Here is a 19,597-nt window from a genome sequence, read left to right on the forward strand (position 1 = left end):
TTCTGTATTTCATCTCTGGGTCATTGCTTTATAATAAGATGGTTCATTAATCAGGTCCTTTCCTCAGTGTAGGGTTAATGGGTACTAATATGGTCTCATTATCCCCCAAGGAACTGACTTAATCTAATAGGCATTATATGAAGATAATGTAACATGAGTACACTTGAGAAAGTTCATGGAAAATGGAATTAAAAGTATGATTTGATTTTGACAGAGAACAAATTTTCATTGCAAAATTCTTTCATAATACATGGAAAATGTGATTATATAAAAAAATATGGAAGCATTTGCGCAGGAAACTTGTAAATGGATTCTGTCTCCCTTCCTCCCTGTCACATTGCCTTTCATACTGCTGGCTCTATCAAAATGTTTGCATGTGAGTGTACACATAACATCAGCCTACACAGATTTCAAAATTCTTACCAAAGAGGCACAATTAGGATTTTGTTGGTATTTGAATATATTAAAAACATATTTTAAATATTTCTACTAACTTTTGGAAATTTAATAATCAATTCTTCAGCTACAGCCCCTCTCTAAGTCTCTTCCTGCTAGGGATGTATTAACCCTCATTGTGTCCTTCATGATTCCATATTGTTTTTCTCTCTTCATCTTTCTTTGACGAATTTTGTTACTTCATTGATTCTTTCTTGAACTGTATTAATTCTGTTTAAATTTTGTTTTTATTCCATCATGACACATGCATATACTATGTGATATGTTATTCAGTAGCATTTTATAGTTGATATTATATATAATTACAAATGCATAAAATTAAAATATATGACTATATATGCAATTTTACTATTTGTCTTTTTAAATAAATTTGCAAATTCTTTTTATATCTTGTTCATACCTTAGGGAATCTATTCTTTTTTATCCTATTGAACATTTTGAAAATACAAGTGTTAAAAGTTCTTTCATATTGCCTAATTTCAGGAATACGAATTTCTAATTTATTTTCACTATTGATTCTCCCTGTTACGGTCTATTCTCTTCTTTCTCTGTAAATTTGCTTATGGACTTGAGGTCAAGAGTGTTTTCTTAGAAGTCCCACATGAACACTGGGTAGTAGTTATCCACCTGTCCAGTTTTGTATTATTTCTTCCAGCACTCATACAATCCCGCAGCTACAGCTCAGATTATATGTTAACCACCAAGCTTGGTGTTACAAATATGAATTTGAGTTCTAAAATTTCCTATGTTCTCAGTCCACTTGTATTCTGTGTCCCTAAGGTTTGGGTCTTGGTTTCTTGTGAACTGGATGGGGATTCTTTGCTCCTATTTTTACTCAGCAAAATCAGGCCTTCTAGTTCTGCTACACTTAATGGCCAATTAGATGTAAAAAAAGCTTTTTTGTTTCTAACACCTGAAGAGGATCTTCCCTTTTCCCCTTCAGATTCCCTTGTATATGTCAAGATTTGGTATTTTATCCATTATGACTTAAGTCTGTAAAAAAAAAAAAAAAAGGTAGGCAGAAGTGAAATCCTATTTCAACATGTTGATTACCTCAACTGTTTATCTCAACCACTGCATTAAACTGATATCCCTACTGTCATGTAATGATTTATTTTCAGTTATTACTATATGCAAATTTTCAGCAGTATTTAACACTGTTTTACATGGTTTTCCTGATGATGTATGATTCTTTTATTGGCTTCTCCCAACATTATGCTCATCCGATTTTCCTCATTCTTCTATCCGACTGCTCCTTTTTCCAAGATGTATTCCCCCTAGTATTTGAGTCCCTTTCAGGTTTCTGTTGTATGTCCCCTAAATTTATCCCCCAATATTATCCTTTCCTAAAACTTTCTGTTAATTTCATTCATTTGTTCATTCATCCATTCATGAATTCCATGAATGTCCTTTTGAGCATCTACTCTGTGTCATGCTGAGTTTCAGGTATGCAATAGTGAACAAGGAAGATATGATCCTGTTCATGGAGAACCTCAGTCAAATGGAAAATCAAATAATAAAAATATATGTAATTATAAACTGTGCTCATTGCTATAAAAAAGGATAGGATGCTGTTCAAGAGTCCTACAAAAGAAGTTAACTGAGATTAGAAGATCAAGGAAAGCTTCTGAAAAGAGACAACTTTTTGTCAACTCATGAAATATGATACAAATTCAGTCACATGAGTGTAGTGAGGTAGCCAGCTAGTTCAGGGTCATGAGCTTGGAAGCCACTCCTCTGTCACCATCTAGGTGTTCCCTCCTGCCCACCTGTGACTCTCATCTATCATCACCTAGAACCTGAGAGGGGCATTGTTGTGCAACCACTCCCCCCACAAGCCCATATAAAGGCTCAGGATAAGGAGCTCCGTAGCTCTGGCACACTGACTCTTGTCCCCACTCCACCACTCACTTCCCAGTCCCTACTTGCTCTCTGGCTTCCCGCGGACAGACTCTGAGGACAGGTGCCACCTGAACATCGCCCCTGTGTGCCTGTATTCCTCACCCTCTATTCACTGCTTGGGCGGGACAATGGAGATAGCAATGTTAAAATGCTTTGTATTTCCAATTTGTGTACTATCAGGAGTTCCAGGAGAGGTGAGGCCTAGCAGTAGTGGAATGTGGGCAGAGAAGCCAGGGAAAGGTGAATGTCTGCAGCTCTGTAAGTGTGTCCAGGTTGCTTGTTGCATGTCTCTTAGGATAACTTATATTGTTGGGGAAGCTGGGACATACGTCTTCAGCTTAACAGATGAACTTCAGGGTAATGACCGTTTGTTCCTCTTTGGGTTACAATTGATTGGACTGCCATATGGATTTGTGATTTGCAATTTCCAGTGGGCCCTGTTATCACCAAGCTTGGTTAATAAAGACTCCTTGATAAACCTTAAACATATCTGGTGTGATCTTACTCACATCCCACAACATGAGTAGTACAGGAGAGAATTATCATTTATACTGCAACAACTCCAAATATCTACACTGCTTCCATCAGTTTAGATGGCTACTCTGTGTTCCACTAAACCAAGGTAAAGTTGAACTTCTCCTTCTCAACTTTTGAAAAGGAACAATAGTTCGTTTTCTTTCTTCCTGTGTGATCATTGGGGTGTCTCTTGTAGCCTTCCAGTTCTGGGTGAACCCACTATCTCAACCAAGCAAGAAGTCTTCACACCCTCTTGAGCCCATTGTCTTTCCTCCCACCTCACATCCAAAGAGTAACCGGTACTGACAAGTCTATCTTCTTAATATCCCTTCTACATTTCCAGTTTTAAAACTTTAGCCTTTCAGGGGCCCGGCGCTGTGGCCTAGAGGCTAAAGTCCTCGCCTTGAATGCACCAGGATCCCATATGGGCGCCAGTTCTAATCCCGGCAGCTCCACTTCCCATCCAGCTCCCTGCTTGTGGCCTGGGAAAGCAGTCAAGGATGGCCGAATGCATTGGGACACTGCACCCACTGCACCGGAAGAGGTTCCTGGTTCCTGGCTTCAGAGCAGCACAGCACCGGCCGTTGCGGCTCACTTGGGAAGTGAATCATCAGACAGAAGATCTTCCTCTCTGTCTCTCCTCCTCTCTGTATATCTGACTGTAATAAAAATAAATAAATCTTTCAAAAAATCCTTTAGCCTTTCTGCTTCATCATAGTTATCTAACTGTTCTCTCTGACTCCTCTCTCACCTGTTATCCATCCACTGCGCCCATTCTTCCATATCCAACCTACAAATTAGATCATATTATGTCCTGTTAATGAGTGCTCAGTGGTTCTACACCACATATAGGCGCTCCAATATCTGGCGTCAGACTTCTTTGTTACACTTACTTTCCTACCAGTCTTCCTGTAACACACTGTAATTTCAAAATATTGAAATACTTCCTTTGCCCCAAATACTTCCTGCCATTCCCTTGGCCATTCCAATTGCTGTACCTTTGACAATCTGATGTGCTTTCATCCCGCAAAGTCTTCAAACTTGTTATCAGTTATTATCTCCCCCAGGAAACTTTTTTTCCAACAACCTACATGTAATGCCACTGTTTTTTTTTTCCTCTGCTCTATAGCTCTCAACACGTGCAGCACTTATGACACATGCGAGCCTAATTTGGTCTACTTATCTGTCATTCACACTAAATGGTGAGTTCCTTCATCACTGAAGGGGGATTCAAACAGAGAAGGGGTACAATGACTAATAACTTTATGAATAAATAAATTAGCTAACCGTCCTTTTATTAATTTAAAAAGCATTCAGGAGGTAACTGAAATGAAGTGTAGGACAGTTACATTCTCATGGGGTATCCTCCTGTGCTGTATATATTAGAGTACATTGGAGAATCAGAAACAGATATCGGTCACGTCGGGTACTGAACTGTAAATAGGGGATGGAGTGGATTCCTGTGAAAGGGAAAGTTATTTAATCAGCATAGTAATTCTATTGGTCTATATCTATGCAATGTTTTGGTATAATCTTTTTTTTTTTGAAGAGTATACCACAATGTAATGGTGACAGCTCTTGTCTTATTTGATTTGTGTGACAATGGGAAAGAGATTCAGTGTAGGTTTCAATTGGATCCATTTTGTAAACCAGGAAACAGTGTCTCAGAAAGAGGTTATGGATGCCTAACATTACATTCATTTATTAATCACTCTAGGCCATATTTCTAGCCAGAGAATGAAAATGATTTACAAGAAGGTACACAAGAAAATAGAGCTTATATACAAAGATTACGACATTACAGTGACAGAAGAAGAATTAGACAGTAAAAGGTAGCATAGGAGCCAGAAGAGTCTCAACTGAAAGTTTCTGAAATCACTTCTCATAATTTTTCAGCCTTGTTGGGTTTCCTGCAACCGTTGTTGAACTACTAGGTGTGGTCTATGATAGTTTTGCCAGCACACAAAAGCAGCAACATTCAGTGAAGCAAGTAGCCCAATATCTATTAAAATAATCCCCCATCAAACAAAAGCATGGAAAATCAAATTCATAGTTGGATCACTACATTTTCCTGTTTGGACCATAAACCAAATCAACCAACAGCCGGAAACAATCTGAATAAGCTGAGACCTCAAAGAAAAGTGACCCTGTCCATATATAGATACTACACACACACACACACACACACACACACACACACATTCACACACGAGTCTTTCTGGGGTAAGCTAATTCAGTTTTGATCATACCACAGTGTATAGCTATTCCCCTTGTAGATTTTGATGAGCATTTCAATAATACAGCTTTTCTTGGATCTGATACCTCAACTATAATCAGCTACATTTTCGCAAGTGTGCTACTGAAGTTGAAAGTGATAATACCTATTAAGACTCTCAGATGCTGACATTCCCAAGTCTCTTTTCCAGCACAAGCAAAATTAGAAAATATAAAATACAACCTTTCTCACCTTGTGGTTTATTCACAGGGTTTCAATTGCAAGGAAGTCTATTCCAGAATCATGACTAGCTAGCAGTAATAATGATAATAGATTGTAACAGTAATAGCAACAACTCTGAGGAGCATTTAATCTGGGCCATACATGATTCTAAATATGTTGCAAATGGTAATTTATTCAATCCACACATTCGCCCTCTGAGATGGTAATAGCCCCTTCTCTATAGGTGAGGAGGAGGAATCACGGTGAGATTAAAAACATTGCCTAACGTCACACAGCTAAGGAGTAGCTGAACTAGAATATGAATCCAGATAATTCTCCAAAGGGAGAAATGCAGCATGGAGCACTTACAGGGGTTTACAAGCTGCAATTGGTCAATGTTAAGGGAAAAAAGTATAAATATGGCTCTCATAATGTGGTGTCAAGATTTGGAAACTATATAAGTTGCTGGAACAGTCAGTAGTCTTATCTTTGGGATACATGTGCTGTGTGGAGTTACTGTTAAAATCGGCTCAGTCAAAACCAGTAAAACATGAAGAAACTGTCATGGACCAGAGGGAAATAAGGAGACATGATGACTAAATATAATGTGCTATCCTGGATTGAAATCTGGAACAGTAAAAAAGGGCTTTAGTGGGAAAACTGGTAAAAGCTGAATATAGTCTGGGATTCAGTTGGTAGTAAAGTAACAGTGTTGGTTCCTTTAGTTTTGAGAAATGTACTAAAGATACTAAATTTAGGTAAAACTGATTGAAATGTATATGAATACTCCTGGCAAGATACTTGCAATTTTTCTGTAAATGCAAAATGATTCTGAAAAGTTTAAATTTATCATAAATTACTGTATCATTTATCTTTCATATCATAATCTCACTTCAAATATATGGTTTTGTGCATAATAGTTGAATATATCTTACAAGTTGTGGGTTGTTTCAGTGATTTCTTTGATCTGGAAACCATCTCAGATACTATTTAACCTAAGCAAAATTTTTGGTTAACTTGGTCTATAGGGAAGCAATCAATGGAATTTTATGGAATTTTAAATGATGTGTCTAAAATAAAACCTATTATTGACTTATTTTTTTCCAGTTGTCTAATTTTGTGCATTAAAATCATCATGATTATGTAAATAACACTGCATCAAAAGGTATGCAGGGAGAGGTATTCATATTCCTTGTCCCTGCTAAGAGAAAAAGCAAGAAGTACAGACTAGTGCAGCTTATGATAACAATATGGTTATTTACCAGGACATACAAATCGTTGGATCTAACAACCAGTACGACAAGTCACAACTGGTATAGAACAGTTCCTTAATATCTCCTTGAATCTGGAACTGCACTCTTCTGCCTAAGTAGTCCTATACTATTTCTCAGTATTAAGAGTATCAGCAGCAGGCATCCCAACTTTCAAATCTTCAGCTCTTGTCCACGATAATAGCAGCAGAATGCAATGTAGGGTAGAGTATCGACAACATACCGGCTTCTCTCCTCACTAAGGATTTTTTGCATGCATTTACACCAAGACTTTCTTTTATACACTCTGAAGGATTGGATTTTCTTCCCTATACCCCCTTGCAAAAATACTGATATTGTTAATATGCAAAGTATGACTTTATATTTCCAAATGTTAGGATCAGGAATTATAATAAGCCAATTGTTGTTACACATTTTCATCATCTCATTAGAACCAGTGATTTAGTACACCATTTAATTTAGTAAGTTTCAGTGTATAGGATTTAAAAAATAATTGAAAAAAAAAAAAAGACCTCCTGGGTTGGAGTCTCAGTTCTCTCACTAAATAATCTTGGTGATTTAGGAAAGCTCTGTCTGTACTATGGGATTTTATTTCCTCAAATATATGATGAGAGACCTAAATTAAATGATATAAAAAGACAATGACACGTAACATCCTCAAATGTAATTAGTATACCACTAATCAGAAAGCAAATGGTTATAAGAATGGATCACATAGTCATAGAACTATCTGTCCAGCATCTTCAATCACTCCATCAAACTGAAAAGATCAGGAAACACTAGAATATTATGCTGACTCTGGGGCAAGCTCCACTTACCCCAGAAGATAGTGAATCATATGGCAGAGTGGTTCAGAATATAACATCTGGGAAATTGGTGTGACATTTGATTTAGTAGCATGTTATAAATGTGATCATAGAAAGGTATTTAATATCTGTGTTCCGCAGCTTCCATGACTGTAAAATGAAAACAATTATAGTAGTCATCTCCTAGGGCACATGTCAGAAATAAACGGATAATATCAGGATTGCCTCAGGTTGGGCTGTTACAGCCATTTGGGGAGTCAACCAGCATATGAAAGATCTTTCTTTGCCTCTCCTTCTCTCTGTGAATCTTCCTTTCCAATAAACATAAATAAATATTTAATGAAAATAGGAGCTTAGCAGGTATGTAGCCCACAATATGCACTCAAGAAACTATGGTTGTTGCTTTTGATACACCTTTTTAAGGACAGATTTAGCTGCAAGTGTATTTTGACAAACAAAAAACCCTCAAACCTCTCATCTACAGTAGACCAATGGGAATGACTGATTAAGAGTAAATAGTCTCCCATATCTGCTCAGACTACCTTGGTCCATGCCATCTGGAATGAGAAAGAGTGAGGCAATACTTACAGTGTACTTATTTGAAGTTCCTGATATTTTTCTTATGTGTTAATTGATCTATCATAAGGAAGTGGCAGGTACTATTGTTAGTAATAACATAGGGGTGAAAATAATGAAGTCTACCAAGATTAAACAAATTGGTTAAGTAGCGGCTGGGATTTTGAATTCAAAACTGTAGTTCCAGTATTCATATTTTTTAGTTTACTCAAATACCATAAATATTTGTATTTGTTAAGTACCTAGCAAATGCCATTGCAAGAAAAAAAAATATCTCTAATACTTAAAATGTTCCTCAAAGGTAGGTATTGAGTTTATTTCAACTTCTACAAGGTACAAGAATAATGAACAGAAAAACTAAATAACTTTCTCAATGTCACAAAGTTAGGGACTCCTAGAGTGCATGCCCACAACATGCGTCCTACTGACTTGATTGCACTGTTTGTTCACAGGAGTGAGAATCACACATATTTAAACTGAGAAGATTTTAAGTGAGAGACGAGGTAAATTTTTACAAGCAGTGTCAAAGGTTTGAAAAACTTTGTTAACTACAACATCAATATTCTCTCTGGGAAATATGAATACACTGCCTTTAATGAGGCACAGAAAATAGTAGCCTTGAATGAAGGCCCCCTGCTGTTAGATCTGTCCTCCCCACCCCAGGCACTGGGGAGATCAGTAGATTCTCCAACAAGAAACATTGTTCCCATGTAAAGTGAGTTAAGGAAGCACAGAAACAAAGCTATCATATGAATTTCAAATTTGCTCAACCTTCCTGAGAATGACTCTTCAGTTAACAAGTTAACATTCTGACTAAAGCTCATAACCACATCGCTTTTTACAATTAAATTTAATGCGATGCATGAAAGTGAATATTTACAAAACAAACTCACCTTATTTAATTCTAAGGAAGAATGGTTCTTCTAGAGTTACCTAGAAATACACAGGATAACCAGGAGGCCAACTCATTTGTGTGTGTGAGAGAGACCTACAATAAAAATGCACAGCTAGTAAACATGTGGCATCAAGCTAATGATTGCTATATCCTTGGCTTTAACTTAGCTGTTTAGAAGTATGGCCCACAAAGGATGGTTCAAAGGTTATAGGACAGTGAACAACAGAGAGCTAGAAAAATATGTTAAGTTCTGTGATTTTTATCATTCCCCATTGGGTAATAATTTCATGTAACTCATTATTTCAATGCTTTATAAAATGGCTCCAAAGTTTAACAAGTGCATAACACTAAGTATGAAAAAGGAAACAGATGGGAAAAATTATATTTTAACAGTGACTCTTACCAAGTATTTTAATATTACATTATCCATTCCAAAGCCAGGGTTGACAAAAACTGAAGAAAAATGTGTGAATTCATATTCTGCTGAGGATCCTTTTATGCAGTAAAATGTGAACACATTTCTATTAAATCCAAGCCTTTCAGGAGCCATAATCCATCATGGAATAGCCGACTTGCTTACATTCCACTGTAAACTGATGGACTTTTTGCAGCTCTCCTGTTCTGGCTCTAGGTTTTCCTTCCAGGTTTTCTACAGTTTCACAGTGGAATCCATCTTCTGCCCAGCAGTTAAGTCTAAGCAGACGCAGATAAAGATTTCTTTCTGCCTTTTGCAAATATCCCATCCTTTCAGCCATAGATCCTTGACTCTTCAAAAGCCTTTCATTTAAAATTTACCATAAGCAAATTCTGACATTCAAATTAGAAATTTGGACCAGGCCATATATGATTAAAATAAATGAGACAGGGTTCAAAAAAGCAGTGAGTGAGGTCATTGGAAGAGTACTGCTGTCCATGTTTTGTCCTGTTTCTGACATAATAGAGTATTTGAAATAGTATATATGCTTTAAAGATACACTTATTATAGTCTTGCTAAAAATGCAAAGAATCTAATATAAAAATATTTGGTTCACTCCCAAAATGCTAGGAAAGCATAATGGTGAACACAGAGAAAAGGAAACAAATCAAATTCAAACCCCAAAATGGATGAGTTTATATCAAAGTATATAATCAATTGTAATAAGGATAAATGAACTTTAAAACCCAAAATAAAAGGCAGAACTCGGGGCTATAAGAAGAAGAGATCACAAGTTGTAGCATGTTAAGCTTCTGCCTGCAATGCTGCCATCCCACATGGGTGCCAGTTTGAGTCCTGCTGCTCCACTGCCAATCCAATTCTTTACTAATGTGCCTGGGAGAGCTACAAAAGACAGAACAAGACTTGGAAACCTTAACTCATGCAGGAAATCTAGAAAATGCTCCTGGGTCCTGACTTTGGCCTGTTCCAACTCTGACCATTGTGGCCAAATGGGGAGTGAACCAGCAGACGGAAAATTTTTCTCTCTCTATCCTTCCCTATATAAATCTGAATTTCCAATAAAAGCAAATAAATCTTTAAAAAAACACAGACACAAAAGATGAAAATCACTGAACGGAAAATAAAACCATTGCAAGCACTAACCCTAACAAAGATAGTGTAACTGTATTAACACTAAGTAGAATGGATTTTATGGTGAAAATATTACAAAACACAATGACAGAAAGTTCATAGTTATAAAATGGTCACTTCCTCAAGAATACACAAATCCATATATGCATTTTCACCTGCTAACAAATGAGATACAGACTTGAAGCAAAATTCAATAACAGGGAATTGAAACAGATATACTCAAAATAATGGTTGAAATTCTTAACGTGACTTGCTGAAGAATGACAGAATGTTCAAATTAATAATGCAGAATATGGAAGAATAGAACAACACTATCATCAACAATTTAATATAAATTTTTTCTTTCTGCAGCACGAAAAAACACCCACATTCTTAATTGAATATTCATCAAGCAAGACATAAACTGAGGCACAAACAAAATGAAGCAAATTTTTAGAAGTCAAAGCTAAACAAATTGCAAACATCAAACTTGAAATCAAAGTCAGGAATGTAAGTTTAATTATTAGGGTCATTCTTCAAGCCTCTTTTTTAAGGAACAAAAATTCAGAATGAACTACTGTGAAGATGAAACAAAAAAAGAACCTGAAATTTTGCCCTTTGATGCACTTTTTCTACTTTTTTTGCATATAAAGATTTATAGAGAAAGGTTATTATGTGATTTAAGGGAAAGGGACCAAAAACTGATTAATTGCTTCTAGGGTATATAATCCATGATTTATTCAGTACCAGATACCCAGAAGCTATGACAATGCCTGGCACATAGTTGGTTCCCAGTACACATTTGGTAAATGAAGAGGGGGTGGCAAAAGAAGTGCTCACAATGTCTACGCAGTTCAGTCTAGCTTAACAGGACACCATATTAAATTGTAGGATTAAGCTTCCGGCTAGTAGTAATGAAGGTAACCAAGGTAACCAGGTTTATGCTGATGATCATGGTAAACTATGTAGCCATGGCTAAGAAATTTAAAAATTCTCCAGAGCCAAACAAGTTTTTTTGTTTTTGTTTTTTGTTTGGTTTGGTTTTGTTTTTCTACAAAAAGAATGTTTTTAGTTACTATGATCATTACTTTTGCACTGTAGGTTAGGGAGATGAAAAGTGTTGCATACTGGCCTTGGCTCCTGGAAACTCATAATCTGGCAGAGGAAACAGTTACAAAGTTAGACATAATGAGAGCTTTCAGACTTTATGGTATATGTGATATGTACAATTTGTTTAGCAGTAAGTATTATGAAAGCTCTTCAAAACAAACAAAAAAATCCCAGTTAGTTTGGAGAATAGAAAAGGCATCTTTGAGGATATGAATCAAAGTTTCACAAACATTTAAATCTCTGGTTAAATCACATACCCCCCACGAAGCTGTGCAAAATCCAGCCATCAAAAGGCTACTGTTTGATTCCTATTCTTTTGTGGCTTTAAAAATATTTTGATTACAGCACTCATAACATTATTTCAATATAAGTAAGGTGGGCAACCACACTGTGCCCTCCTGGAAGACAGGCTCTATTTTTCCCTCATGTTGGCACTTTCCTCAATGTTGAGTACAGGACAGAAAAATCACTCTATAGAGTACACATTAATGAATTAGACAAATCCCTTTAGATCCATGGCATATGACTGAGCTAACTGAAATAGTATTTGGAAGCAAGGAAGGAGATATGACTAGGTGTTTTGAGCCAGACTGTTGTGGGCTTTGCTTTTAGAACAATATCAGCTACCTTCTGCCTCCACTGACAGACAGTCAAAGTGAAGCCAAAAAGAGGTTTTATATAGAGCAGGAATGTAATAAATGTGGCATTTGGAGACCTTGTTTGGATCCCATTATATTAGCTGGTATTAGAGCTGGAAACATGCCTTATTACACACCTATTCAGTTAAGCTTGAGCCTGAGTAGAATGATGACTACTACAAAGAAAACTAGGACATTTGGCATTTTCACAGTGATCACAGTGATGCATACACATAACCAACCAAAGAGTTCCAGTAAACAGCAACTAAGGCCATCACATATGCAGAGACTCCAAGTGCACAATTCTTAACATTTAAGGACAAAGTAAATGATACAATATATTGGGAAAGATCCAACACTGGCAGTTACATACTGTACTAGACATGGAGAATTGTTACGAGTAACAGATGGGTCCAGGATGTTTGTAAGTGCCCTATTTAAGTCTGTAAGTGACTGTATAGGTTATTTATAATCCTTTTGGAAAACGTTTGAAAAAAGCTATTTTCAATGGCTTTAGCCTCATGTCAAATCAGATAATATCCACTAAAGAACACTAATAAGGTATTAAGAAACTTACAAAACAAAGTAAGAAAATATAGTCATTATAATAGTTTCACAGAAGAGGTATATACCGACTGAGGAAGTCTTGTTCAAATAATTACATCTGAGGGCCCGGCAGCATGGCCTAGCGGCTAAAGTCCTCACCTTGAAAGCCCCGGGATCCCATATGGGTGCCGGTTCTAGTCCCGGCAGCTCCACTTCCCATCCAGCTCCCTGCTTGTGGCTTGGGAAAGCAGTCGAGGACGGCCCAATGCTTTGGGACACTGCACCCGCGTGGGAGACCCGGAGGAGGTTCCTGGTTCCCGGCTTCGGATCGGCACGCACTGGCCATTGCGGCTCACTTGGGGAGTGAATCATCGGACGGAAGATCTTCCTCTCTGTCTCTCCTCCTCTGTGTATATCTGACTTTGTAATAAAATAAATAAATCTTTAAAAAAAATTACATCTGAGCATGATATATTTTTACTCTGGTATAATTAATTCACACTTTCCAATGTATAGATTAAATAATCCTTTGAATATATCCATTATATAAGAAGCCTCCACTCTTCAGAAACATTCACAAAAAAGTTCCTTTCCTTATTACATACCCCCTGTAAGTTTTAAATAAGACTTGGCTTACATATAATTTTCTGGAAATGACTTTATCACATTAATCAAGAAATTGTTGTGCTTTCAATTAAGTAATGCCTACATATTTTACACCTTGCCCAGTGGTATTAAAGAAAAATTATTTCATCTTCATCTTTGTTCCACAAGGACAGTATCCCAAGAACAACTTATTCATAGAACTTTTTCTCCCTGGGAGGCACTGGTTTCCTGTGAACACTCTTTCCTTCACAAGAGCATCAGCCATAATTCATCCCATCAGCCAAGACTTCTTCACTGCCACCATTATTCTTGATTCCAAAGTCTCCAGTTTCTAAAGCAGTACCAAAAATAAATTATGGGTTTTCTTTTTTTTAAGATTTATTTATTTTATTGGAAAGGCAGATGTACAGAGTCGAGGAGAGACAGAGAGGAAGATCCTCCATCCAATGATTCATTCCTTAAGTGGCCACAACGCCTGGTGCTGCGCCGATCCAAAGCCGGGAACCAGAAAATTCTTTCCGGGTCTTCCACGTGGGTGCAGGGTCCCAAGACTTTGGGCCATCCTGGACTGCCTTCCCAGGCCATAGGCAGGGAGCTGGATGGGAAGTGGAGCTGCCGGGATTAGAACCGGTGCCCATATGGGATCCTGGTGCATTTAAGGTGAGGACCTTAACCATTATGCTATCATGCCGGGCCCTTGATTATATTTTCTAAGAGCATGAATTACATAGTTGCTTACATGTTTTAAAACATCAGTATATATTGTTTAATTATATGTTCTAGGGAAATGTGTTAAGATAGTTATAGTTTCTATGCAGTCATTTGGGGTGTTTGTGTTTAAATGCATAACCACTCAGCACACACTGAGTATCTTATAACATGTACTAGCTTGGTTCCAAACAGAATTATTATGAGAAGGAGCTTTGAGGCACTTCCCAGGGAACAGTGGTCTTGGTGTTTTGAAATGAGAAATATTTCAATCTGAAAGTATATACAAGTATGGCCTGAAAAATGGTCTAAGGGATTATTGATTACAAAAATTTTAAATGTAATTTTCTAAACTCCTATAAATAAAAAACAATTTTGAAAATACCTTATTTCCTCTAGTTCCCTGAGAAGGGAATTCGTTGTCACATGCTTGCCATTTTGAAAATACTAACTCAATATGATGTGTGAACTATTATTGTAGATAGGTCTGCTCAATAGAGCGCCCATTACCAGTCAGAAACAGAAAGACACAAAAAAGGGCCCTGAAAAGATAAAGGAGTCACACATGCAGAAGAAAGTACAGCAAGAACAACGGAGAGAAGTAAATGGAAAAGTGAAAACAGGGAAGGTGAGAAAGAAAATGAAAAGTGTGAACTAAAGAAACATGCATTCTTAAAGAAGCATCACTATGACAGTTTCCAGGCTTTGAAGAATTACACAGAGCACAACTACTTCAGCTTCCCCATGCATCAAGAGAGATACCAAACTTAACTGGAGGGTGGGGGACTTAGGGTCAATATTCTGGCTTGGAAAGCTGCTGAAATGAGTTCTTTGGGAAGATAACAGATACGGTGGCTGGGATAGTGTCCTCTGTACACCAGTGATGAAGTGTGTTTCTGTCTAAAGGCAGAGATGAACCACCATACATGTCCTGCGACTGTCCATCTTTTGGTTACACAAGCCTGTCTTCTGGTCTCATTTGCATTTTACTACCATCAGCAAAGCTTACTTTACACAGCATCATGTGCTTCTAACATTCCTTTCCAAATGGAACCATCGCAGCATTTTCAGGCACTATGGACCTGTCCTATAGTTCTCATTTTTGCAAATGGAACTTATTTCTAATAAACATATACCTATTAACAATGACATGTTTATTATAGCATTTCATCAATTGAGAAGTCTTTTGTCATTTGATGAGAAATACCTGTATCACATACCTTAATCAGCAAATAAATGATGTATGCATTTGTTCGTTCAAGTATTTTATAAGCAGAGTAATGGGTGTAACTGGTTAGGCCACAGATACCAAATCCTGACTAGTTGGTATACATAGAATCGGCATTTGCCTCTTTTAAGAACAATGATAGCTCATCCCCTGTTCAGCTGGTAAAAACTCTGGTGAGTTTATCAGAGGCATGAATTTTGGGAACAGACTGCAAATGAAATGCTAAACTTCAGCCACACGTTTTGGAATGCTTTGCTTCACTAATATTACCCTTACTGTGTTAACATTTCAGATGAACCTTTCTACTTTTCATAGAGAAATTAAAATAGTGAAAATAAATCATGTTCATGCAACATGGCAGAACAATCTGAATTTTCATTTAGGGGTGATTTAGGACCACTCCAAGTCGTACAGTGGGTCCTGTGGAGCACCCAAAAGAGCAAGCCTATTTATTAATCATACCTAATGATATGAATGAGCACATACTACTCAGCAGTTTCAGAGGAGGGGGGAGGATTTTGAAGAAACAACAACAACAACAACAACAACAACAACAAAATCGTGCTGCGTAATCAATCCCCTGGACAAAATCTTCTAGCAAAATAAAACATTTAGAGAGGTTAAAATGTCCTGGAATCATTTCAAGTTAAATGATAAAAAAAAAAAAAAGTGTCCAAGTGTCTCAGTAGAACTATTTGCTTCATGAGGTTACTGTGTTCGGCTAATACAAAAATTAGCAAAACATTTTCAAGAAATTACATCATTTTTCATCTTTATGCATTACAATTTCCCATCAAAATGTCGCCGGGGAGTGAGTTCAACCTTCCAAGAGAATCCCTGACCTGCTATTTTTAGACAGCCTTGGAACTGGCCACTTGCTCCGGCCACCCTCACTCTGCTTGTTTTTCTCCGCCAGCTTGGAGGTTCTTGGGCGTTGGTTCCATCAGCTATCTGCAGCATCTCCCTGGCCGCCATAGGAAACACATCTTTTCTGCTTTCCCTTAGACATTATGGAGTGCCGCTCTTCTGTGACTTCCTTCAAGGTACACCTAATAAGATTCTCAGAATTAACGCGTCACTGTGTCCACCTTTCCTTAGTTTTGTGTCACCTTTATCTCCTTTAAGCTAAAGCAAAAGCACATTTAAAGCCAATTTTCACTATGCACTCTTTTCTCTGCCTTTAGAAATAAAATTGATGTTTTCTGCGGACCTCATAGAGTATATACAAGTCTTGAGCTACAAAACCTCTTTGGAATTGACCAGTGCCACCATTTTGTAACTACACATAGGGTTTTAAACAGTCACATAAAAACACTCGTTCTGCTTTAATAATACCTTAACATTCCTCTCAGGAAACCTAAGTTAATATTTTTTCAAGACTATGTCCATAGTAAACACAAAGCATAGGGAAAGAAGATCCCTCTTTCCCATCCGGAAAGAAAAAGAATGATCTCAATAGAAAAATCCCTGACAGAATTTTGCTACTTTCTATTGAAGCAATAATGACCAGGAACGCTTTCAAATCTGTCATTCAAAAACATTTCTTAAATAAATCTTACCTGAGTAGGACTTCCTTAACAAAGCCATGCTTCTTTATAAGCTGGTCCTATCCAGACAGTTGCTGTCTACATTTGGAGCAGACACACAGAGAGGAGATCAGAGAAAGTTTAAGGCATATCTAAAGTATTCTCCAAGGTACTGGCCAGAAACATCAGCCCATAGCCGTGGTATAGAGAGATCATTAATGGGCATTAGTGACAGACCATTATGACTCTCCCAGATCATTAATGATTCATCATGTAGCAGTATTGTTCTGGCAATAATCAGACCACTGCTTGGACGCAGACATAAGCTTTGCCCATACTATTTGCGTAAACTTATAATTTCCAAACATAAAATTTTATTTTGCCTTCTAGAATTACAAAAAAAAAAAAAATTTCTGTAACAGGATCCCTGAGCACATTAGAGAAGCTTTTGAAGCTAACTGCCTTATTTGGTAGCTGCGGCCCCTACAGCCAGGAATCCTGTAGGCTGAAAGACTCCCCGGTTGCTTTTGGAAGGTAGAAATGTGTCTTTTATTTTGAAATTGAATTATTGATGAACAGAAAATATTGCAAGCAAAATAGACATTTGCTAGAATTACAGTTGCTCAATTTTCTGTAACCATTACTCCTAGCAAAATGTTGAAATTCCACCTGAACATTTTAGTTCTTTGCCTAAAAATACATTTTACATCCAAATACTTTGTTAAAAGAATCAGAGAATCTACTAGCAGTCTATGAAAAGATGTTAGCTAATTATAACAAAATGCAAGAAATAGATCATTTTGGCATTGTATCTTACACATTTCTAAACTACTCAATGGTGTTAATATAGGAATCAAAATTTTAAGGAAAAGCAAACCCCCACGCCAAATTGTTATTCTTTTTTATTTTCTGCAGCATGGAAGATCCACTATTTTGGTTAAAATTCAAATGAAAATGGAAATTTCAGTTATTCTGGGAGCAAATGAGTCTTTCCTATTGAACAGATTGGATTCTCCTTCTGTGTGGCTCTGAGAAAACTTCCCTTGAGTCAGAGAGAAAGGAAATCTGTCTCAAGCTCTGAATATTGTCACTAGCAATGAATATTGCACAATTACTGACATCCACAGGCTGCTGTATTTACTGACCCACCCACCCATGTTCAGTGGTACACAGAAAGGAAGATTATGTATATCAGCAATGCATTCCATGAACTTACATTTTTCCCCCGTAAGCTTCTCTCCATAATCAAAATTTTCTCGTGCTCTCCCCCCTACATTTTTTCCACCCAACACTAAGATTACAACAGACACAGCTGCAAGCATTAGCCCCTCCCAAAGGATTCCAGCCTAAAGCAAAATTGGTTTAGCTGCAAGGGCGGGATTTCAGCCAGAGACAGGGAGGGAGAAAATGTGTTTTACCTTGAAATCAAACACACTCTCCTATTCCCAACACCCGGCAACATTAGGAGCCCTCAGGACTTAAGAGCATGTAGGAGTTGTTCAGCTGTAAGGCTGACTTCCTGGTCTCGTTAACTATGCAACCACACAGGAATCTGCTTGAAGAACTGCACTAGATTTGATGCTATATTGGCAATGTTTTGAAATCTTGGGTGATTCCTGAGCTAGGGGCTCTGCGCTTTCATATTTGTCCCAGACCTTGAAAAAATCTGTGATCAGTTCTGGCCCTGAGAATACAATTTGCTAATTGGTTCATGAGCTTAAAGAGACAGAGGATCATCTTCAGAGGCTGAATGTGGGGTTCACCCCGTTGCCCCGCAACTGAGAAGCTGAGCTGGTGCTCGGGCCACCAGGCATGCACTTGCATATGTTCACATCCCTGTTTGCAAACCAAAATGACTAATGGAAGAATTTAGGCTTCGGTAAACTCCTTACACAGGAGAGATGCCAACTTCCAGCAAAAAATAGAAAACCCTAATATGGAGGCAGTGTTTCTTGGCCAATATGAGAGAGCTTGTAAAAAGGCATTTCCCAAAGGACAATATGAAGTCATCTCCATATGAGTGGTCTTATCAGCTCTAAGCAGGAGTATCACAGCCTCTTCTTACAGCTGTGCAGGAGTTGTACTGGTCAGTGCAGGGGAAGGGCTAGACAGGAGTAAAAGAAACAAGATTTCATGCTTAGGCAGCACAGAAATAAAATGAAAACTAGTGTGGAGACCAATCATAAAGCAGGGGAATTTTATTGGTTAACCTCTTCCCCCTTCTGTTGCACTAATTCTGAGATTCTGGGCCTATGTACTGCTCTGTACCCACCCACCTTCCTTTGCAAAATGAGCCCTGACCATGCCCTAGCCCTGCTCCTACCTTCTTTTGGCATTTCACATTTCTCTAACACCCCTGCCCCCCAACCCCAGTCCTCAAGGTGATCCTGATCACCTGTTATGGAAGAATATGCAGAATAAAAACATTCACATACATGTGTCCATTCCCTTAAAGGTATTTGCAGTTTGGAAATGTGTCTAATTCTCCAACTGGCAAACTCTGGTACAGTGTGACAAAAGGAAATATTTTAGGAAACAGAAACACATGGGGAGGCCTCTGGCATCTGTAGTCCTGTTATTGTTCACCCGCTTTGAGATATATACACATACATATATCTCAAAGACCCCATCATGCCTTTACTGGATTTTCATTTCTAATCCTTAGGCCCAAGGTCTCTCCACTCTTTGAAAAGTAATAGGGAGTACAAGTTGTACTGAACCAGCTCCTTGGCTCAGGATACCATATATAACATCTCACCACTACCCTGGGTTGTTTGAATGTGCCAAGGTTGTTTTCACACCTTCATACCTTTGTTCAGGATCTTCCTTA

General features: G+C 37.7%; 1 protein-coding gene across 4 annotated transcripts in view; it reads right to left on the reverse strand.

Moving 5' to 3' along the window:
• The window catches only part of FGF13 (fibroblast growth factor 13), a 541,249-nt gene that overhangs the window by 102,244 nt on the left and 419,408 nt on the right, over window positions 1–19,597 (reverse strand). The window contains exon 1 of one of the 4 annotated variants that reach the window (XM_004587754.3): window positions 16,801–16,955. The exons of the other annotated variants lie outside the window; for them this stretch is intronic. Coding sequence (XP_004587811.1) covers window positions 16,801–16,828 — 28 coding nt within the window. The 5' untranslated portion in view covers window positions 16,829–16,955. Of the gene's footprint in view, window positions 1–16,800; window positions 16,956–19,597 lie in introns of those variants that run through there. 4 annotated transcript variants of the gene reach the window in all.

Source organism: Ochotona princeps, chromosome X, assembly GCF_030435755.1.
Source record: "Ochotona princeps isolate mOchPri1 chromosome X, mOchPri1.hap1, whole genome shotgun sequence".
NCBI lineage: Eukaryota > Metazoa > Chordata > Mammalia > Lagomorpha > Ochotonidae > Ochotona > Ochotona princeps.